General features: G+C 34.3%; 6 protein-coding genes across 12 annotated transcripts; 3 read left to right on the forward strand and 3 right to left on the reverse strand.

Annotated features, from left to right (window-relative positions):
• The first annotated feature begins 59 nt into the window (after positions 1 to 59).
• LOC135141014 (CTD nuclear envelope phosphatase 1 homolog) lies at positions 60 to 10,578 on the forward strand. 6 transcript variants are annotated; one of them, XM_064071821.1, is made up of 6 exons: positions 60 to 316; positions 601 to 667; positions 948 to 1,138; positions 8,145 to 8,373; positions 8,643 to 8,793; positions 9,273 to 10,578. In XM_064071821.1, exons 1-5 carry the CDS (start codon positions 218 to 220, stop codon positions 8,786 to 8,788), a joined length of 732 nt encoding a protein of 243 aa, XP_063927891.1. In that variant the 5' UTR covers positions 60 to 217; the 3' UTR covers positions 8,789 to 8,793; positions 9,273 to 10,578. The 6 variants fall into 6 exon arrangements, with proteins under 6 accessions (XP_063927891.1, XP_063927874.1, XP_063927901.1 ...); XM_064071804.1 differs by lacking the exon at positions 9,273 to 10,578 and adding an exon at positions 8,841 to 9,129 and having other exon boundaries at positions 8,643 to 8,784; XM_064071831.1 differs by lacking the exon at positions 9,273 to 10,578 and adding an exon at positions 8,841 to 8,929.
• A 53-nt stretch (positions 10,579 to 10,631) lies between these two features.
• On the reverse strand, positions 10,632 to 12,084 carry LOC135141042 (peroxisomal membrane protein PEX14). Its single transcript, XM_064071879.1, has 5 exons — positions 11,848 to 12,084; positions 11,491 to 11,799; positions 11,218 to 11,444; positions 10,968 to 11,168; positions 10,632 to 10,919 (listed from the first exon to the last, which is right to left on the reverse strand). Exons 1-5 carry the CDS (start codon positions 11,908 to 11,910, stop codon positions 10,838 to 10,840), a joined length of 882 nt encoding a protein of 293 aa, XP_063927949.1. The 5' UTR covers positions 11,911 to 12,084; the 3' UTR covers positions 10,632 to 10,837.
• A 59-nt stretch (positions 12,085 to 12,143) lies between these two features.
• On the forward strand, positions 12,144 to 14,875 carry Ap-2mu (Adaptor Protein complex 2, mu subunit). 2 transcript variants are annotated; one of them, XM_064071730.1, is made up of 6 exons: positions 12,144 to 12,442; positions 12,581 to 12,786; positions 12,836 to 12,998; positions 13,459 to 13,680; positions 13,728 to 14,238; positions 14,287 to 14,875. In XM_064071730.1, exons 2-6 carry the CDS (start codon positions 12,610 to 12,612, stop codon positions 14,531 to 14,533), a joined length of 1,320 nt encoding a protein of 439 aa, XP_063927800.1. In that variant the 5' UTR covers positions 12,144 to 12,442; positions 12,581 to 12,609; the 3' UTR covers positions 14,534 to 14,875. The 2 variants fall into 2 exon arrangements, with proteins under 2 accessions (XP_063927800.1, XP_063927807.1); XM_064071737.1 differs by having other exon boundaries at positions 12,146 to 12,442; positions 13,459 to 13,677.
• Positions 14,876 to 15,092: 217 nt separating this feature from the next.
• On the reverse strand, positions 15,093 to 16,609 carry Mob4 (MOB kinase activator 4). The gene is made up of 2 exons (XM_064071966.1): positions 16,211 to 16,609; positions 15,093 to 16,065 (listed from the first exon to the last, which is right to left on the reverse strand). Exons 1-2 carry the CDS (start codon positions 16,277 to 16,279, stop codon positions 15,457 to 15,459), a joined length of 678 nt encoding a protein of 225 aa, XP_063928036.1. The 5' UTR covers positions 16,280 to 16,609; the 3' UTR covers positions 15,093 to 15,456.
• Positions 16,610 to 16,645: 36 nt separating this feature from the next.
• On the forward strand, positions 16,646 to 17,426 carry LOC135141152 (small ribosomal subunit protein bS18m-like). The gene is made up of 2 exons (XM_064072005.1): positions 16,646 to 16,953; positions 17,006 to 17,426. Exons 1-2 carry the CDS (start codon positions 16,923 to 16,925, stop codon positions 17,374 to 17,376), a joined length of 402 nt encoding a protein of 133 aa, XP_063928075.1. The 5' UTR covers positions 16,646 to 16,922; the 3' UTR covers positions 17,377 to 17,426.
• A 71-nt stretch (positions 17,427 to 17,497) lies between these two features.
• LOC135135859 (myb-like protein X) lies at positions 17,498 to 19,501 on the reverse strand. Its single transcript, XM_064064983.1, has one exon. It carries the CDS (start codon positions 19,499 to 19,501, stop codon positions 17,498 to 17,500), a length of 2,004 nt encoding a protein of 667 aa, XP_063921053.1.
• Positions 19,502 to 19,584: the final 83 nt, after the last annotated feature.

Consider the following 19,584-nt stretch of genomic DNA (forward strand, 5'->3'; position numbering starts at 1 on the left):
GCGAGCCGGCATGGCAGTTGCCTCTTCAAATGTTGAGGTTATGAGAGCATGCGCATCTGTCACAAGAGTGTCAAGCTCTCTGGGTCGATTTTAATGGCGGTTAACAAATCGGGTAAAAGTTAAAATGTGATAAGTAAAGTGAAACAAGGAATCAACAAAACCCGCTGTATCCTTCTTGTGTCTAAATTGTGAGGAAGTGTAGAAAAAAATATTTTCAATGTTGAAGCAATTACAAATGGGACTACGAGCATTCATGCTTCTAGCATCTAGAGTTTGGACATGTTTGTGTTTTATGATAAAAAAGCAAACTAGAGCTGTAAGTTGTATTAAAAATAGTAAACATTTACATTCGCTACGTGCCTTGAAATCCGTGTTTTCCTAGTCGATACAATTCATTGTTGTTTCGAACAATAATAATCGTGTTTTGACAGTTTTGACATTTAGATAAGCGTGAATCGAAAAGAATTTTTATTGCCTACAATAAATAAGCACCTGTATTGTGGTTTATAAATGCACGTAAGGCACTCTAGCGAGGTTAAATTTACTTTTTGTGTACTTGGCGTAATTCCAGTTTTTTTTAATTACCGTGTTTCGTTACAGATTATTCAACACCAGTCGGTCAAATACGATTTGTTTCCTTTATCACCGCTATCAAGACATAGGCTTAGTAAGTATGACTAACTTAAACCCCTTTGCTTGGTTTAAACACCTCCTTATCACCGAAAATCCCACTAAAAATAAATTAACAAGAGTGCCAAGTTTGTTTGAATTATACTATTATTAAGGTTTTTGGCACTAATGTATGCTCATTTAATTCATTTTGGCAACTATTTGACTCATCTATTTTTTTGTTTACTTTATACAAACATGTTATCCGTGTTGAAATTGTTATTGTCATTGCATAATAATTACAGTAATGAGCTAATGCTCTATTATTTTGTGTCTAGGTATAGTAAAAAGGAAGGTTCTCGTTCTCGATCTGGATGAGACTTTGATTCACTCACATCACGATGGGGTCGTACGCCAAACCGTTAGGCCAGGGACCCCTCCAGATTTTGTACTTAAAGTAGTGATAGACAGACACCCTGTACGGTTCTTCGTCCACAAAAGGCCACATGTGGACTTCTTCCTAGATATAGTAAGTAGAGACGTCTTCAACGTGGCAACAGTGGTACAGAGAGTCATAAAAAACCCGATTTTAGTTAAAAAAGTAACATCTGGCTGCGCTTAAACGAGCCAAAATTTTTAATAATCCGTAAAATACAAAAATTCGGGATATTTTCGTGTGAAATGTATTGTTTTTTGTTATTATGACGGGATATTGCATAGTTGTTTTGTCTCGTTAGTAACATAAAATTAACGTTCATAGGAAAATATGCATTACCACAAACAGTATTTAAGGATAGTGTGGCTATAAAAATTATATTTCCTTGAAAACCAGTTTTGTGTACTTACATAATGTTTACTGTTTTGATGCACAAAGTGAGATTACAGAAAGTGACAAAATAGCGTAATTTAATCTCATCAGGGAGACACCACCCTGTATATCAGTATTACAAATATTTTTTAATAAAGAGTAATTTCAGTTTCTTATCTTTACTCTGATCCAGAAATAATGTTTGTAGACGTACTTGTTATCGACGTGTGTTAATTTAGACGCAAAATGCAAAAATTAAAATTTCGGAATGTTTATCTTACGTGTTTGTTCTAATACGTCAGTGTTAACTACTTAATCATGGAAGAGACTATATTTTGAAGTGTGATATGATAATAGTCTTAAAAATTTGAAGATTGCGTTTAAGCATTTGTTTCAATGTTTATGAACAATTTTTATTAGATTAAATATTGTGACTGCTATTGTTGAAAGATTTATTGTTAATGTGGGCAAACGTTCCATCTGATAAAAATCTAGCCGAAATACTGATCTAAAGAATTGCATACTTCTGATTGCAAATATTTAATCATGTAGCAACGAAATGTTTAAAAATAATGTTTAGTCTATAGATTTGTTATCTGCTGATACTGCTACTTTCAGTAGTATAATATTGTGTTAGAGTCATTTAGGTGCCAAACAGTATTTAAAGCAAATGAAAAATATTTAATTTTAAAAGTCAAATCAAATAGTTTACTAAAAATTTTTTTTTTCTAAAATATATACATATATATATATATTTTTATTGCGCAAATAAAGATAAATGTGCAGTTTTCTTTGGTCAAAATCTAATCTATATCATTTAAATTTTATATACACAATTGACATGGAGACCTCTTATCAATTTATAGCGTCGTACGAGATCGATTTGACTCCTACTCCATTTACTGATAAAAAAAATGTTGCAGTTGACATGATGCATGCAGCGTTAGTCACTAAAATTATTTCAAAAAACAAATTTAAAGGAAGGTTACAAAAGTTCGTAAAAAATGCTGCATAATATTTTGGTTATTATTGGGTTTTTTAGAATTACTAAATGATGAATGGTTTTGAATATCTTATATTATATTTCATAATGTTTGGGAAGAACCGAAATATGTTCTACGAGAGATATCTCGGGCTGATTAACCTAATCTTCATTCTATTTAGAAGCACAATTTTCTGCGGCAATGTCGAAGTATTAATTCGACGAAAACAACGAAAATTATCTGCTATTCTAACCACATTATTTACACTGCGTTTCAAATAAAATGCAGCACCTAGAAGGAGTGGACGTAGAGTGTTGAAACTTGGTGGAGAAGACTGTTGCACATAGACAAACGTTTGATTAAAATTTGAAAGAAAAACCACAACTTGTTTACATAATATACCGGGTGTTATTTGATTTTTCGAATTCTCAGTTTTTCGAATTTTCATTTTTCATTTCTCTGATTTATGATTTTCCGATATCTAGAATATTCGACTTATCGATTTTTTCGATGTTTCGGATTTTTTAATTTTTCGAATTGTCTTCGTTTTAACAATTGTTTAATTTTCAGATTTTTCGATTTTAAATTTCTCGAATTCTCGAGTTTCATATTTTTCTCAGTTTTTCGTTTTTGCGATTATTCGATTTTTTTGTTTTTTGATGTTTCAATTTTTCGAGTTCTTGAAGTTTTGTTTTCTCGATTTATTCAATTTTTGGTTCTGTATTTGTAGATTTTTTGATTTGCAATACCTTGAATTCTCGATTTTTCGAATTTTTATTGTGATTTTTTTCGAATTCTCAATTTTTCATTTTTATAATTTTTTGAGTTTTCAAATTTCCCGATTTTTCGATTTCGCAAAAACTCATAATTTTAGTTCTGCATTTTTCGATTCTTCGATTTCTATTATCAAATTCTGGATTTCTCGATTTTTCGAAGTCTCGATTTCTCGAGTTCTCGACATCTCGAATTTTCATTTTTCCGATTGTATGATTTTTCGATTTTCGATTTTTGGATTTTTCAAGTTTTCGTTCATCGAAGTTTCGATATTTCGATTTTTCGAGTTCTCAATTGTCGATTTAACGATTTTTTGCATTTTTCGAATTCACTTTGCTTTAACATTTGTCTAATTTTTCGATTTTTCGAGTTGTCGATTTTTCAATTTTTTGATTTTTCAATTTTCCGCGGTCTCAATTTCCCGATTTTTAGATTTTTCAAATTTTTACTTTTTTCATTATTGGAATTTTTGATTTTTCGAGTACAGTTTTCTCGATTTCTCAATCTCTCCATTTTTGGATTCTGCATCTTTATATTTTTCGATTTTCAATTTTTTGGTTTTTCGATGTTTAGATTTTTCAATTTATTTTCTCTTGGTTTTAACAATTGTATTTTTCGATTTGTCGATTTTTGCGATTTTCAATTTTTTGATTTTTCAATCTTCCGCGATCTCAATTTGCCGATTTTTAGATTTTTCAAGTTTTTGCTTTTTGATTTTTTGAATTTTCGATTCTCAATTTTTGATTATTCGATTTTTCGAATTTTCAATATTTTAATTTTTCTGTTTTTCTTATTCTCAATTTCTCGATTTCTTGGCTTCTCGATTTTTTTAATTTCTCCATTTTTTGATTCTGCAAATTCAGATTTTTCGATTTGCAATTTCTGGAGATCTCGATTTTTCGAATTTTCATTGATTTTTAGATTTTCCGAATTCTCAATTTTTCGTTTTTATAATTTTTTGAGTTTTCAAATTTTCGTGTTCTCAATTTCCCGATTTCTCGATTTCGCAAAAACTCATAATTTTAGTTCTGCATTTTCGATTCTTCGATTTCTAGGTTATCAAATTCTAGATTTCTCGACTTTTCGAAGTCTCATTTTCACGATTTCTCGGGTCCTCGATTTTCAATTGCTCGATTTCTCGAATTTTCATTTTTCTGATGTATGATTTTTCATGATATTTCGATCTTCGATTTTTCGAGTTCGCAATCGTGGATTTTTCGAATTTACTTCGTTTTAACATTTGTTTAATTTTTCGATTTGTCGATTTCTCAAATTTTCAATTTTTTGATTTTTCAATTTTCGGCGTTCTCAATTTCCCGATTTTTAAATTTTTCAAATTTTTGCTTTTTGCATTATTTGAATTTTTGATTTTTCAAGTATAGTTTTCTCAATTTCTTCATTTTTTAATTTCTCCATTTTTTTATTCTGCAAATTCAGATTTTTCGATTTGCAATTTCCCGAGATCTCGATTTTTCGAATTTTCATTGATCTTTAGATTTTCCGAATTCTCAATTTTTCGTTTTTATAATTTTTTGAGTTTTCAAATTTTCGTGTTCTCAATTTCTCGATTTCGCAAAAACTCATAATTTTAGTTCTGCATTTTCGATTCTTCGATTTCTAGGTTATCAAATTCTAGATTTCTCCATTTCTCGGGTCCTCGATTTTCAATTGCTCGATTTCTCGAATTTTCATTTTTCTGATGTATGATTTTTCATGATTTTTCGATCTCCGATTTTTCGAGTTCGCAATTGTGGATTTTTCGAATTCACTTCGTTTTAACATTTGTTTAATTTTTCGATTTGTCGATTTCTCAAATTTTCAATTTTTTGATTTTTCAATTTTCGGCGTTCTCAATTTCCCGATTTTTAGATTTTTCAAATTTTTGCTTTTTGCATTATTTGAATTTTTGATTTTTCAAGTATAGTTTTCTCAATTTCTTCATTTTTTGATTCTGCATTTTTAGATTTTTCGATTTTAAATTCCTTGAATTCTCAATTTTTGTTTTTTTTTTATAAATTTTTGGATTAGTTTTGCAATGTTTAGATTTTTCAATTTATTTTCTCTTGGTTTTAACAATTGTATAATTTTTCGATTTGTCGCTTTTTCCAATTTTCATTTTTTTATTTTTCAATGTTCCGCGATCTCAGTTTGCCGATTTTTAGATTTTTCAAGTTTCTGCTTTTTGATTTTTTGAATTTTCGATTCTCAATTTTTCGTTCTTTTATTATTCCATTTTTCGGTTTTTCGAAGTTTCAATTTTTCGAATTCTAGTTTTCCCGATTTCTCAATTTTTCGATTATCAATTTCTTGATTTCTCGATTTCTCAATTTCTCCATTTTTTGATTCTGCAAATTTACATTTTTCGATTTGCAATTTCTCGAGATCCCGATTTTTCGAATTTTCATTGATTTTTAGATTTTTCAAATTCTCAATTTTTCGAAGTCTCATTTTCTCGAGTCCTCGATTTTCAATTGCTCGATTTCTCGAATTTTCATTTTTCTGATTGTACGGTTTTTCATGATTTTTCGATTTCCGATTTTTGGATTTTTCAAGTTTTCGTTCCTCGAATTTTCGACATTTCGATTTTCGAGTTCGCAATTGTGGATTTTTCGATTTAACGTTTTTTTTACATTTTTCGATTTGTCGATTTATCAAATTTTCAATTTTCCGCGTTCTTAATTTCCCGATTTTTAGATTTTTAAAATTTTTGTTTTTTTCGTTATTTGAATTTTTGATTTTTCGGGTTCCCGAAGTTTAGTTTTCTCGATTTCTCATTTCTCCACTTTTCAATTGCTCGATTTCTCGAATTTTCATTTTTCTGATTGTACGGTTTTTCATGATTTTTCGATTTCCGATTTTTGGATTTTTCAAGTTTTCGTTCCTCGAATTTTCGACATTTCGATTTTCGAGTTCGCAATTGTGAATTTTTCGATTTAACGTTTTTTTTACATTTTTCGATTTGTCGATTTATCAAATTTTCAATTTTCCGCGTTCTTAATTTCCCGATTTTTAGATTTTTCAAATTTTTGGTTTTTTCTTTATTTGAATTTTTGATTTTTCGGGTTCCCGAAGTTTAGTTTTCTCGATTTCTCATTTCTCCACTTTTTGATTCTGCATTTTTTGATTTTTCGATTTTCAATTCCTCGAATTCTCAATTTTTCGTTTATTTTTTATTAATTTTTGGATTTTTCGAGTTTTCGATTCTCCATTTTTTGGTTTTTCGATATTTAGATTTTTCAATTTATTTTCTCTTGGTTTTAACAATTGTATAATTTTTCAATTTGTCTATTTTTCCAATTTTCAATTTTTTGGTTTTTCAATCTTCCGCGATTTCAATTTGCCAATTTTTAGATTTTTCAAATTTTTGCTTTTTGGTTTTTTTGAATTCTCAATTTTTCGTTCTTTGATTATTCGATTTTTCGAAGTTTCAATTTTTCGAATTCTCTCTAGTTTTCCCGATTTCTCAACTTTTCGATTATCAATTTTTTCATTTCTCGATTTTTCGTATTTTCAATATTTTAATTTTTCTGTTTTCCGTATTCTGAACTTCTCGATTTGTCCATTTTTTGATTCTGCAAATTTAGATTTTTCTATTTGCAATTTCTCGAAATCTCGATTTTTCGAATTTTCATTATGATTTTTAGATTTTTCGAATTCCCAATTTTTTGTTTTTTTAATGATTTTTCGAGTTTTTGATTCTTCGATTTTTCCGTTTTTCGATTTAGCGATTTTTTTCCATTTTCATGATTTTTCGATTTATCGAGTTTTTCGATTTTTTGAATTCTCATCTCAGTTTCTCCAATTTTTACTTCCCGAGCGTAAGCAAAGGAAGTATTGTAATCGAGTTTGTTTTGTGATTTTTTTTTCTATTTTTTGTATCAATAGAAATGAACTTGAGATTTTTGAAAATAGTTTTTTATTGTTTCAGAAAATGTCAAAAAAATCTGGGTGTTCCATGTCATTTGCCAAAATCGGTCTTATCTTAGTAGTTTGGCAAATGAGATACCCTTTAAGAAAAGGGAGGGCGGGTGGGCGGGGCTAGTACCTACTAAGATAAAACTGATTTTAGCAGATGAGAAACCTTGTAAGAAAACAGAGGGTGGGTGGGCGGGGCCAAGAGTGTGTGTCATTTCTAATATTTAATTTTTAAAGTCAATCCAAACATTTCACTCAAAATCATCAGTTTTTTCTGAAATGCGCAATTAAAGATACATGTGCAGTTTTCTTTGGTCAAAAGCTAATCTATATAACTTAAATTTTATAAACACAATTGACCTCATATCAATTTATAGCGTCCTACGAGATCGATTTGACTCCACTTACTGATAAAAAAATGTTGCAGTTGACGTATGATGCAGCGTGAGTCACTAAAATCATCTCTAAAATCAAGAAGCTTAAAAATAAATTTGAAGGAAGGTTACAAAAGTGCGTAGAAAAATGCTACATAATATTTCGGTTATTATTCGGTTTTTTAGAATTATTAATTAATGGTGTTGTATATTTTATATTCCATTATGTTTGGGATGATAACCTAACCTTCCTTTTACTTAGAAGTACAATTTTCTGCGGTGTTGTCAAAATGTTAATTTCATGGTGGAAAGCCAATTGCGTTCTTCCACGCGGGGGAATCTTACAGGCACTCTTAGCCATTAGCCATCTAGTGGCGAGGAGCGAAAACAATGAAAAGTGTTCGCAATTATTATTAAATTAAAACAATCTTTTTTTCATATATTTTTTTAATAGTTTAAAAAAATCCTTGTCAATCCTCTTCTCTACTTAGATTATGGGACACAGAAGACCATCACATTAACGATTTGATGACTTCTGATTTGATGATTTGGTTTTTAAGTAGTTAAATCTCACACCCTGTTTCGAAAAATTATTAAAATGGAAATCTTGAAATATGACTTTTGTGACGCTCTGTATCATCGCTTAGTCGATTTCGAACAACCAACTAACAAAAAATTCAGGTTTCTCAGTGGTACGAATTGGTAGTGTTTACTGCCAGTATGGAAATTTACGGAGCTGCTGTAGCAGACAAGTTGGATGCCGGACGAGGCATCCTCCAGAGGCGGTTCTACCGTCAGCACTGTACTCCAGATCTCGGCTCGTACACCAAGGATCTGGGCGCCATTTGCAATGATCTCTCCAGCGTCTTCATCCTGGATAACAGCCCCGGGGCTTATCGCGCTTATCCAGGTAAGACATATTCTAGAAAATGTTTTGTAGCTTTCGTTTAATTCTAACCGTTTCTTTCTGTATTAATTTTTCGTCTATCTTTATTTTTTTCTTGTCACTTCTGAAGCTTATTTTTACGAAATCTCGAAAGTAATCGGTTTTACGTAGACGTAGCATTTTAAGTTAGATATTGTTGATAAATCTTGGTAGTACTTCCCCTAGCAGTCGCTCGGGAGGTATAACTGTGGAGAGTTTCCAGCCCAGAACTGAGAGATGTGGTTTTTTCGCAGACAATGCAATCCCAATAAAATCGTGGTTCTCAGATCCCACAGATGTGGCGCTGCTCAACCTGCTTCCGGTCTTGGACGCACTCAGGTTCACGGCGGACGTGCGCTCCGTCCTGTCGCGGAACCTCCACCTGCATCGACTTTGGTAGAACAGGTGAGTCCGCACAAGTTCCATCCATATTCAGTGCATCTTAATTTCAGCCGTCCTAACAGAACAGATATCCCCGTTAACAGCAGTTTCACTAAAATCCATCGAACCGAAACCCCTAATAAAATCGTTGATCAAGTCGAGAATTGTATCGATAATATCGTGACACAAGTTCAAGAATTCGAGTCAGCCAAAGACAGTAAAAAATTCAAGTCGCGCATTCCGCAAAGAATGTGCAACTGAATGATTTTGCTTTGTGATTGAGAAATCATACCAGTGGTTCTTTCGTTTTTGTAGAATTTAACGAAATTGTAGAGTAGTAAATAAATCGTTGAGACAAGTCTTTTGTTCTTTGTGTTGAGGGCGTTCTGACGCGGTCGTTAAAATTTTCACGCACATGCCATTAATATTAGTTTGTTTTTTTGTTTGTTTGTTGATTGTTTTGTTGTGGGAGCGACACTCGATAACGATATGATTAAATGCAGGTAAACACTCGTAGTGCTCAATCTGTGAAGACAATTGTGATGTCTGTCACCCACACTTTGTTACTGATCATCTTCCACACTCCTATCTACACATCGGAAGTAACGTCATTCAAACTAGTTGTAATACTATTTTTATACTTTGTTTATATTCACTTGTTTGAATTATTTATTTTATCTGTGAATTTTATTGTTTACACATGAAGGAGTATACATTTCAGCGTTAAAACTTGATCAATTTATCATTCCACGATAATTTAGTTTGCCACTGATGAACTGTTGTACTCTTTCACGAAATTTTAACCATTTAGACCAAAGACAGTTGTTTCATTAAGGTTAAAATGTTGCTGTTAATTCTATGACTAGAACGTTTATTGTACAGCATTTTCAGCCTCCATTCATTATTTTAAGAATCTTGTGTACATATAATCAGTGTAACAAGTAGCGTAAGTTTTTAAAACTCTGGAAAATATTTTCTGCATCAGAAAATATTCAATGTCTGTATAGTTCAATACAATAATTTTGCGTGTTCAAAATTATTGACTTTCTAGGTAAACTGTACATAGTTTTTCATAGATCGTAGCTTTATTAAACAAGGTGACATTAGTTTAGATTTTCGGCACCTTTGTCATATCATAGTGGTGCCTCCACTAACACCAGAACGATTTTTACTTTCTATTTTGCTTCAACTAATCTTCAGTTTGGCTGTACTTAACAAAAACGCAGTTGAGTTTAAGTATTTCTAAGTCAATACTTGCCGCGGTTTGGCCTGTAAATAAATACTTTGTACAAATTGTGACGCTGTCTTAATGTTGTCGAAAGTATTAGGTCGCGATAAGGTGCTAATTCAACATTGGTTGTAATTCTAACACTTTTTTGCGTGGCACGTTTTTTTTTTTAATACATGGGACACTCTTAAGAAGTCACTTCTGTCTGGTAGACGACTCAGATCAAACTCTTCCAAATTTAAGACTGACCCATTTGTGTATTTATTTTAATGGTAGGAATATCATTTCTTCAAACTACATTCTAATTTATGCAAAAAACGTGACTTCTTAAGGTCTATTGTATGTATGAACAGCCGTTTACTAGGTTGTACTTACTTTATGAGTTTTCCGTTGTTAGATTTAAATGTTGTGAACTAGAATGTTAGAGATGATGTAGGTACAACATGACATTATTCATTAGTTCTAAGATCATATTGTAAATACATATTTAATTTCAGAACTGTACAGTAAGTCTAATACAAACTTGGAACAAAGTACCTAATAAATGACCTTTTGCAGTGAAATAAAACTATTTAAGTAGATTGCGTCATTTCTTTGCGCGTTTAAAAGTAAAAAAAAAAAAAACAGCGTGAGACACCTTTGATTACTTGCTGTATTTACAGTGTATTGTGGATGATAAGAAAAAATATAAAACTATATTTTGGTGTCAGTACAGAAATAAATCAATTTATCTAATAAACTAAAATTTTTTACACAACTTAACCCTCGTTACAATTACCTATTTGGAACCTAAAAACCATTTACATTATTCACTAGCTTATGGCAATAGATGGAAGATGTTTAATCTTTGTCGTCGTCGTCGTCATCGTCATCCTCCTTTGTTTTATGCCGTCTGAAATCGCTGTCTTTCGAAGAAAAGGATCTGAAAAATTGCGTTTAATATTTACGCGCAGTATATGCACAAAGTTACATTATATCTAGACTAGAATCACTATTTTTAGCGTTGTGTTCATGTTCAGAAGATCCAGAACCTGATCCAACTTCTAGTAAATCCTCAGCTTTTCTCTCTGGGTCTGAATCACCATCTGAATCTTGACTGATGCTGGTTTTCTGCCATGCAGGGATTGAGGGACGCACTACTGAACTTTTGGATACAGGTGGAAATTGATTCCTATGAAAAAACAACCACTATATGGTTACAACTCCTTTTTTTTAATTACCGGCTGAGAAGAAGACCTTTAACTGTGGCTATCTCAGATTTTAAGTCTGATAATTGTCTCTGAGTATTGCTATCAGCTCCTGAACTAATTTTGTCTACTTCTACTTTCACACTGGATAGACTGCTTTGAAGATCACTGACAGACTGCTTCATGTTTTTATCTAGTTCATCTATTGAGTCTTCTATACTTTTTTTCTTTTTACCAAACAAAAACGGCGCTATGAATTTCTACAACCACAAGATGTATACATATTCTTCACGATTAAAAACTTACCTCATAAAATTTGTACACTACATATGCTGCAAAACTAAAAATGGCCACATTATGTACAAGTTCCCTTATTCTATCAAATAAACTAAGTTGAACGGTCCCTGTCCCATACGGGACAAGAGGGTTTGTTGATCCCGGTAAAGGAGGAGGTGTCCTACTTTTCTGTTCATGATACGCATAAGCTCCCGATTTTTCACAAGCCGAACGAATTTCCTCATCTGTTAAACCTTTGCGCTTAAGAAACCTTTGTTGCTCCGCCAGAGACGTCTTAATTACATTTGGGTTTTCTAAGAACTTTATCGCTGTATTGACCTAAAAGTAACCTTTAAAATGACGAAGTTTTACAGGCAATTATATTACTAAATCCTCTCTGATTGAGGGTTCTTTGGGGCTTTCTTCTGTGGTGGTCACCTGATCTGACATCTTTTTAAATTCAAGTACTGAATGTTTACCTACCACTGGAATTTAAAAAAAACACGTGTAATTTCCACTAGGACTTGTAATTATAAATATTTGTAATCACTGTTTTATTTGCAAGTATAATATTGATATCAAATTCCAAGGTTAACAAAAACAAATGTCATTGGGATGTCAGAAAACTGTCAAAAGTTGATAACGCGGGTCGCCACACGTAGAAGCAAAAATCCCCAAAAATCGTAGTATAGTTACTAAATTAAAATCGATTTAACTTATAAAAGTCGTTGCGCTGAGTGGTTGAGTGCTTTTTTACGTGTAACCATATTATTTTAGAGGCATTTGTGATGACTTTGATAATCAAAGTGTCGGTATCGTTGTAGAATGAATAGTTATTTGACTAGCGCAGTGACAGGTTGTCAATGTCAATGTGTCAAAAAAGTGGGTGTATGATGGCTGCGTAAAGTGATCCGGTATCATCGAAAAGTCCTGTAGCCACGAAACTGTGCAGTTGGCAAAGCCCCAATGATTCTATTTCTGCGTAAGTCGGTCTCTATTTACTCACTACCAATTGTCTCCCGACTTTCAAGTCTCTTAATAATCAAGACTTGAAGATGATCCCTGATAAATACTATCGTACGACTTTTCCGGCTTCCTTGTTTATTTTGCTTTGTTTCAGGGTGGTAGGGTGCAGCAGAGATCGGCACAATGATTGGAGGGTTGTTCGTATACAACCACAAAGGTGAGGTGCTGATCTCCCGAGTTTACAGGGATGATATTGGCAGAAATGCAGTCGATGCGTTTCGTGTCAATGTTATACACGCCAGACAGCAAGTTCGGTCGCCTGTAACCAACATAGCTCGCACGTCGTTCTTTCACATTAAGGTAATTTCACCCAGTGGGGTAGAATAGGTGCATTGTTTTTTTTTTACAGAGAGCCAATATTTGGATAGCGGCCGTCACCAAGCAAAATGTGAACGCGGCGATGGTGTTTGAGTTCCTGTTGAAGATTATTGAAGTCATGCAGTCGTACTTCGGGAAAATCTCTGAAGAAAACATCAAGAACAACTTTGTCCTTATTTATGAGCTTTTAGATGGTATGGATGAGGTTTTTTTGTAAAGTTTCCACAAACAATATTGTTTTAATTTATTTTGGCTGGTTTGTTTCACGCCACAGTAAATTGTAACGAATACGCAAGTTTTCTGCCCCTGTGTTTATTTCAGTGCGCATGTGCACGATACGAGATTTGTTTTTTGCGGCAAATTTTATACTCCTATATTTTATTCATGAGCTTGGTTATTTTCGCCATGTTTTTTTTTAAAGCTAGATGTCCACATGCTCGAGAAAAGTCATCTAGCAGGCCATGCAATACTGCAATACCAACATAATTATTTTACAAATAAATTTCATGGCCTACTAGAGGCGTTTTTATTGACATTTGCTACCCTTAATATGTTTGTGTGTTGCTTGAGGCGTCTAAAACTTCTAAAAACGCATAAATACCAGTTTATTGACTGAATTTGTTAGATTTGCTGCATCACAATGTGTTTGTGCAGAAATTTTGGACTTTGGCTACCCCCAAAACACCGACACCGGTGTTTTGAAAACCTTCATCACTCAACAAGGGATCAAATCAGCCACTAAAGAAGAACAAGCTCAGATTACCTCTCAGGTCACAGGACAGATCGGTTGGAGGCGTGAAGGTATCAAATACCGCCGCAACGAACTATTTTTAGACGTCTTGGAGTACGTCAACCTTCTCATGTCTCCACAAGGTAGTTAGATAGTCCAGGCAAAAACTTCTCTTCATTTTACGTTTAACTAGGTCAAGTCCTATCCGCTCACGTTGCCGGCAAGGTGGTGATGAAATCCTACCTATCCGGAATGCCAGAGTGCAAATTCGGCATTAACGATAAAATCGTCATGGAAGCTAAAGGTAAGGGGGGCTTAGGGTCAACTTCCGATTCAGATCAGACCCGTTCCGGGAAACCCGTGGTGGTCATCGACGATTGCCAGTTCCATCAGTGCGTCAAGCTTAGTAAATTCGAAACTGAACATTCCATTAGTTTTATTCCACCGGATGGGGAATTTGAGTTGATGAGATACCGTACGACGAAAGACATATCTTTGCCCTTCCGTGTCATCCCGCTGGTACGCGAAGTCGGACGTACCAAGATGGAAGTGAAAGTCGTACTGAAGAGCAATTTCAAGCCGTCGCTGCTGGGTCAGAAGATTGAAGTGAAGATTCCGACTCCCTTGAACACTTCCGGTGTACAATTGATTTGTTTGAAGGGCAAAGCTAAGTATAAAGCATCTGAAAACGCCATAGTTTGGAAGTGAGTATTCAGATTTGAGCGGTGGTAGATTTAACTGTGTTGTTTCAGGATTAAGCGCATGGCCGGGATGAAGGAAACTCAATTGTCTGCCGAAATCGAGCTTTTGGAAACCGATACGAAGAAAAAATGGACACGTCCACCTATTTCTATGAATTTTGAGGTACCTTTTGCACCATCTGGGTTCAAAGTAAGATATTTAAAAGTGTTTGAACCTAAACTGAATTACTCTGATCACGATGTTATAAAATGGGTAAGGTATATTGGGCGTAGCGGATTGTATGAAACCAGATGCTAAATTTATTGAAAGTGTTACAAATCTTCATTTTATTTTTCTTTACTTCAATTATCTCCAGTTAGCCAGTTTAGTGTGTAGTCTTGTTTTATCATGATTTCGTCTTATTCTTTTTTTTTCGAATAGCGGATGTTTTTATTCTTTTTCCGTGAAGAATACTCGTAAGTTAAATGAATCACGTTAAGACAGCTTGATGTTGGGATAGAAACGTGTATCAAGTAATTCAAGGTATGCTCTCAAATGTTTTTATGTGAATTTTCACTGTTAATTTGTAGAAAAACTATAACTATGTATATTTGTGAAATGTAATGTTAAAAGCTTGGAAATACATTGTAGCTAAAAGTTGGTCTGAAGAGTGAGACGGAACTTACCTGCTCTCTGAAGCGCCAACCGTATCCCATGTCACGTCCATATTTGTGTCCTAGCCCGTATGATATACTCCTGCCTTTTTTTGACTACTGACTGCAGTTGTAAAATTTGTATTCAATGTATGTTTCAAGCGAAATGGTGATGACGTCCATCAAATTTTTGTCGAGGATGCGCAATACCGTTTTACGATTGGTTAAATTTTTTCATCTACAATAATTTATTTGTCATGTTTATTACATTTCTAACCAACTCTAAATCAAAATAAATATATACACTTTCATCTCTACAAGAATCCACATGTACATGTATGGTGAGTTGCTTGAACAAGCATATAGGGCTCAGAGCCGCCACAGAACTTCACACTTATTAGACAATATGAAAAATAAACTATGAATGAAACTTGATAGTTGGAACATGAGCTTAAACCTAAGAAAAAAATCTGTTCAGTATGAACAAGTCGCAATACCAGAGGTATGTAGAAATCGAGTGTACACAACTCCACGCCAACCTAATTCAAGAAATTTGACAACGTCCTAGAGACATACACCTAACTTAACCTACGCTTCAGATTCCCCTGGTGTATTTTCATCTTCGAGAATTGGAACAATGAGATTATCCTTTGACATCAAGTTATACTTCGTCACGAACTGCGTAAACCTCTTGCATAAGCAAGTCTCGTTTTCGAACTCGTCGAAAATCGACCGGTGGTGGAAATACGCGTGCGAGAAAATCCGGTAGACTCGTCGACAGACTGACCCCAGCTTGGCTACCGAAGACTCTTTAATACTGACTCTGCTGGGGAAGTATTTATTACTATTCAAAAGACAAGCGGCGCCGTCGAGCGTGTGGCGCGTGTAGTCTATAGCAGGGCATTCTTTTGGTGTTTTGTGAGCGGCACAAAGGAAAATCCATTGTTCGGTGGCAGTCATTTGAGTGCACGTTTCCGGGTGACACTCGCCTTGAAGCCGGACCGCGAGTCCGTTCAATTCCATGCAGAACTGCCGCAAGTGCTCGTATTTCCATACCCCTTCATCTTGAGACTCAGGCATTTTTAAAATCAAGTCGATGTTGGCAGGGTTGTGTCTGATTAGCTGCTGTATGTATTGCTGGACAGCCAAAGTGCTGTCCATTTCCTCGAACGGTTCGTCGGGCCATCGGCAAAAGTCCTGCAACGATTGAATGAATCAATAGGGCTCACGAAACTGGGTAACTGGGAGAACAGATTTTATTGATTAGTGATTTGAAGGTTATATGGGCGTTTTGGTGGAGGGTTCAGTTACGGGTGGGTTAGGGCCGTTGGGTGTATTTTACCTTGGCTTTTGTGCCTGGCCGATTTCTCCGCACCACTGTAGAACCATCAGCCATCTTCATTTTTGACATTAATGAAGTTGCTCGGATGGGAAATCAACTGACAGCTTTTATGAGAGGAAGCAGGGTTGCCGGATCGGTGACAGACGAACGGAACGGAACATGGTAGAAGGAGACATGGTATAGGCATCCGATGTACCAATTTAAAAATGGTCTGCGCATCCATTTGTGACGTTAGGTGGCATCAACGACCTTGTGACTCTTGTGAGCTTCGCTAGGGAAGTCTAGGGAATTTCAGCTTGAGTTGTCATTGCTCTGTCCAATACGTCAATTAGTTGTTGGATAACGAATTGTATTTTAAATTTCGCGCTAATTTCACCCCACTTGACGTCACACCAGATGCGTATGCCTATACCATGTCTTCTTCTACCATGGGAACGGAATTTCCTAAACAGGTCGGAACGTGTCGGTCCACGTCGCGAAAGCTCGGAAAAATTGAATTCGCTTTTCAGTGCAAATTATTTCCTAATTAATAAAATGTGAGACACTCGGTTTATTCCAAGTTACGAAAAATCGGTTGTTTGGCAACATTGGGTTAATCAAGCTTAAAATTGTGTGGTAGCAAGTGACCAATACCAATAGAGACCAACGAAAGTCACTAGAACTAACCTTCCTAACCTTAAAATTCAAAAACGCCATAAATAGCCAAATCGTAATGTTTCGCCAGTTATTAACAGCAAGTGCAGGTTCGAGTAATAGCAAATACGTAAACATAAGAAACAGTTAATTTTTTTGTAGTTATTCCACGAAGTTTCGTTCGTTCCTCAGTAATCAGACAGTCCAGTTCAGCCGCCGCCAACGATGAGCCCCTTTTTGATATGGAAAATCCATTTGAAAAAGAAAAACAGCAGTGCCTTTTATGTCGACTTAAGATAACTCCAGATTACAAAAATGTCAAGTTGCTATCACAATTTCAGTCACCTTACACTGGACGAATTTATGGCAAACACATTACTGGCTTGTGTGAAACGCAGCAGAAACTAGTGGAAGCCGAAATTATGAAAGCGCAAGCCGCTGGTTTAATGGCGACATATTTAAAAGAGCCCTGTTATTTGAAGGACCCTAAATTATTTGATACTGATAATCCAATAAGACCTCACAGGTTCTAAGTTAATTAAAATAGGGGATCGAATTAGGTACAAATATATTTAAAAATAAATATAGTTTCTTTGAATCTGATCAACCAAAATATAAACATAGTTACACCTTATTTAATTAATGAAAAATATACTAAATTAAGTTTCCATCTTGTGAAAGTGTGACCATTTCAGGTGGTATGTGTAAGTTTTTTAGCAGTGTTGCCATATCAATAGCGGCGTGCTGCTGCAGTTGAGGCAACAGATCATTCAGTGCTAAAATACACCCTGTTTTCCAGCGGGCTGTCAATTCTTGCAGTTCTTTTAAATTATGCTTCTTTTTGTAGATTTCCGCTTGTCTTAAATCATCCAGAAGCTTCCGCTTTTCGTTTACTTGTTTTTCAAGATTTTGTATGTCTTCAGTTGAAGGAAATTTGTCTTTTGAGTCGCTATTCATGTCAATGGGCGTCAAAGTTATTACACAATCCTTTATCGCTAAATCCTCATTTGGATTTTTATCTTCACTGGTGGACTTCTTCATTGACAATGAACGTTTAATTTTTTTAGTTTTTTGTTTTGATTTAACAAAATAATCGTGGTCACTGATGGCTGTTGGGGGCGACCGGAGATCTGTTTCATTAGTAACATCTTTAAAAACACTCTGTGAGTCATTTTCATCTTTCTTTTCATGGTTTGGATGAAGCGTTGCTGTATCTTCCTTAGTTTCTTTTTCTTGAGGTTTAATATTGTCTTTGATGGAGTCTCCATTTACTTTCAAGTTATTTATTTCCTGGCTACTTGTTTCTGATGTGCTTTTTTGATGAACATCTTCCACGTTTTTGTGACTGTTTTTATTATTTTTGTTATTAAAGTCATCATCATCATCATCACTTAAAATTGTTATAATTTTCTGTTTGTTTCTCTGGGATAATTTTGGTTTGTCTTTACTTTCTCGTTTTTTTGACTTCGAGCTTGCTTTCACAACACATGACTTTTCCTTCTCCTTTACACTGGGATCATTTCCTGAATTTTTAAATTCATTCATATCATGGCTACCTTTTTGAACATTTGGACTACTTTTACAACTTTTATTATTTTCATAATATGTATCCTCTTCATCACTGGAAATTATTGCCTTTTTGCTTTTTCTTGGTGACTTTCTCAACTTAATTTCACTCTTTGTTGTCTTTGATTCTACTTTACAACCAACTTGCTTCATTGAAGACGTTTCCTGGTCACCATCTTCTGTATTTTTAAAATCATTCATATCATGGCTACCTTTTTGAACATTTAGACTACTTTTACAACTTTTATTATTCTCATAATATGTATCCTCTTCATCACTGGAAATTATTGCTTTTTTGCTTTTCCTTGGTGACTTTCTCAACTTAATTTCATTCTTTGTTGTCTTTGATTTCACTTTACAACCAACTAGCTTCGTTGAAGACATTTCCTGGTCACCATCTTTTGTTTCCACACATGATTTTTCACTCTGTTTCTTAATATTGGAATCATCTTCTGAATTTTTAAAATCATTCATATCACGGCTACCTTGTTGAACATTTAGACTACTTTTATTACAACTTTTAGTATTTCCAAAGTTTGTATCTTCTTCATCACTAGAAATAACTGCTTTTTTGTTTTTCCTTGGTGATTTTCTCAACTTAATTTCATTCTTTGTTGTCTTTGATTCTACTTTAGTAGTGGTTTGGTTCTTTGAAGACTTCTCTTGATCCACATCAAAATCACCATCTTTTGTTTCCAGTATAACTGTTTCCTCATTTCTGGAATCCACAAGACACTGTTTCTTGTTAGCATTATCTGAAGTTGAATTTTCTGATGATTCATCATCTGTTATAAGACGTTTAGAAACCCGCGCTTTCTTTTTCACTTTTGAGTTTAGAATTTGTTCAGAAATAACCTTTCCATCTTCAGCTATTGGCGCCAAAGAATTTGCGCTTACTGGCGTTGTTTCTAAAGAGGAAGACACTGACGGATTAACAAAACTCTCTGAGAAACTACTATTAGCGCTGTTAGGGGTTTTCCTCTTTCTTGATAACCCAACTTGTCGACAGGGTGTTAAAAGACTCTTGCTTATGCTTTTAGTAATGAAAGGGTTTGATTTGACACTGTCGACTTGCGCTGGAGTCTTCGGCATCGTCACATTTAAAAAATGATTTTAACGAACATTATCAAAACACCGTAAACACGTACGTAAACAATAACATTATTATTAACGGT

This window comes from Zophobas morio, unplaced genomic scaffold, assembly GCF_036711695.1.
Source record: "Zophobas morio isolate AGI-343-1 ecotype UQ-CSIRO unplaced genomic scaffold, CSIRO_AGI_Zmor_V1 ptg000004l, whole genome shotgun sequence".
Taxonomy (NCBI): Eukaryota; Metazoa; Arthropoda; class Insecta; order Coleoptera; family Tenebrionidae; genus Zophobas; species Zophobas morio.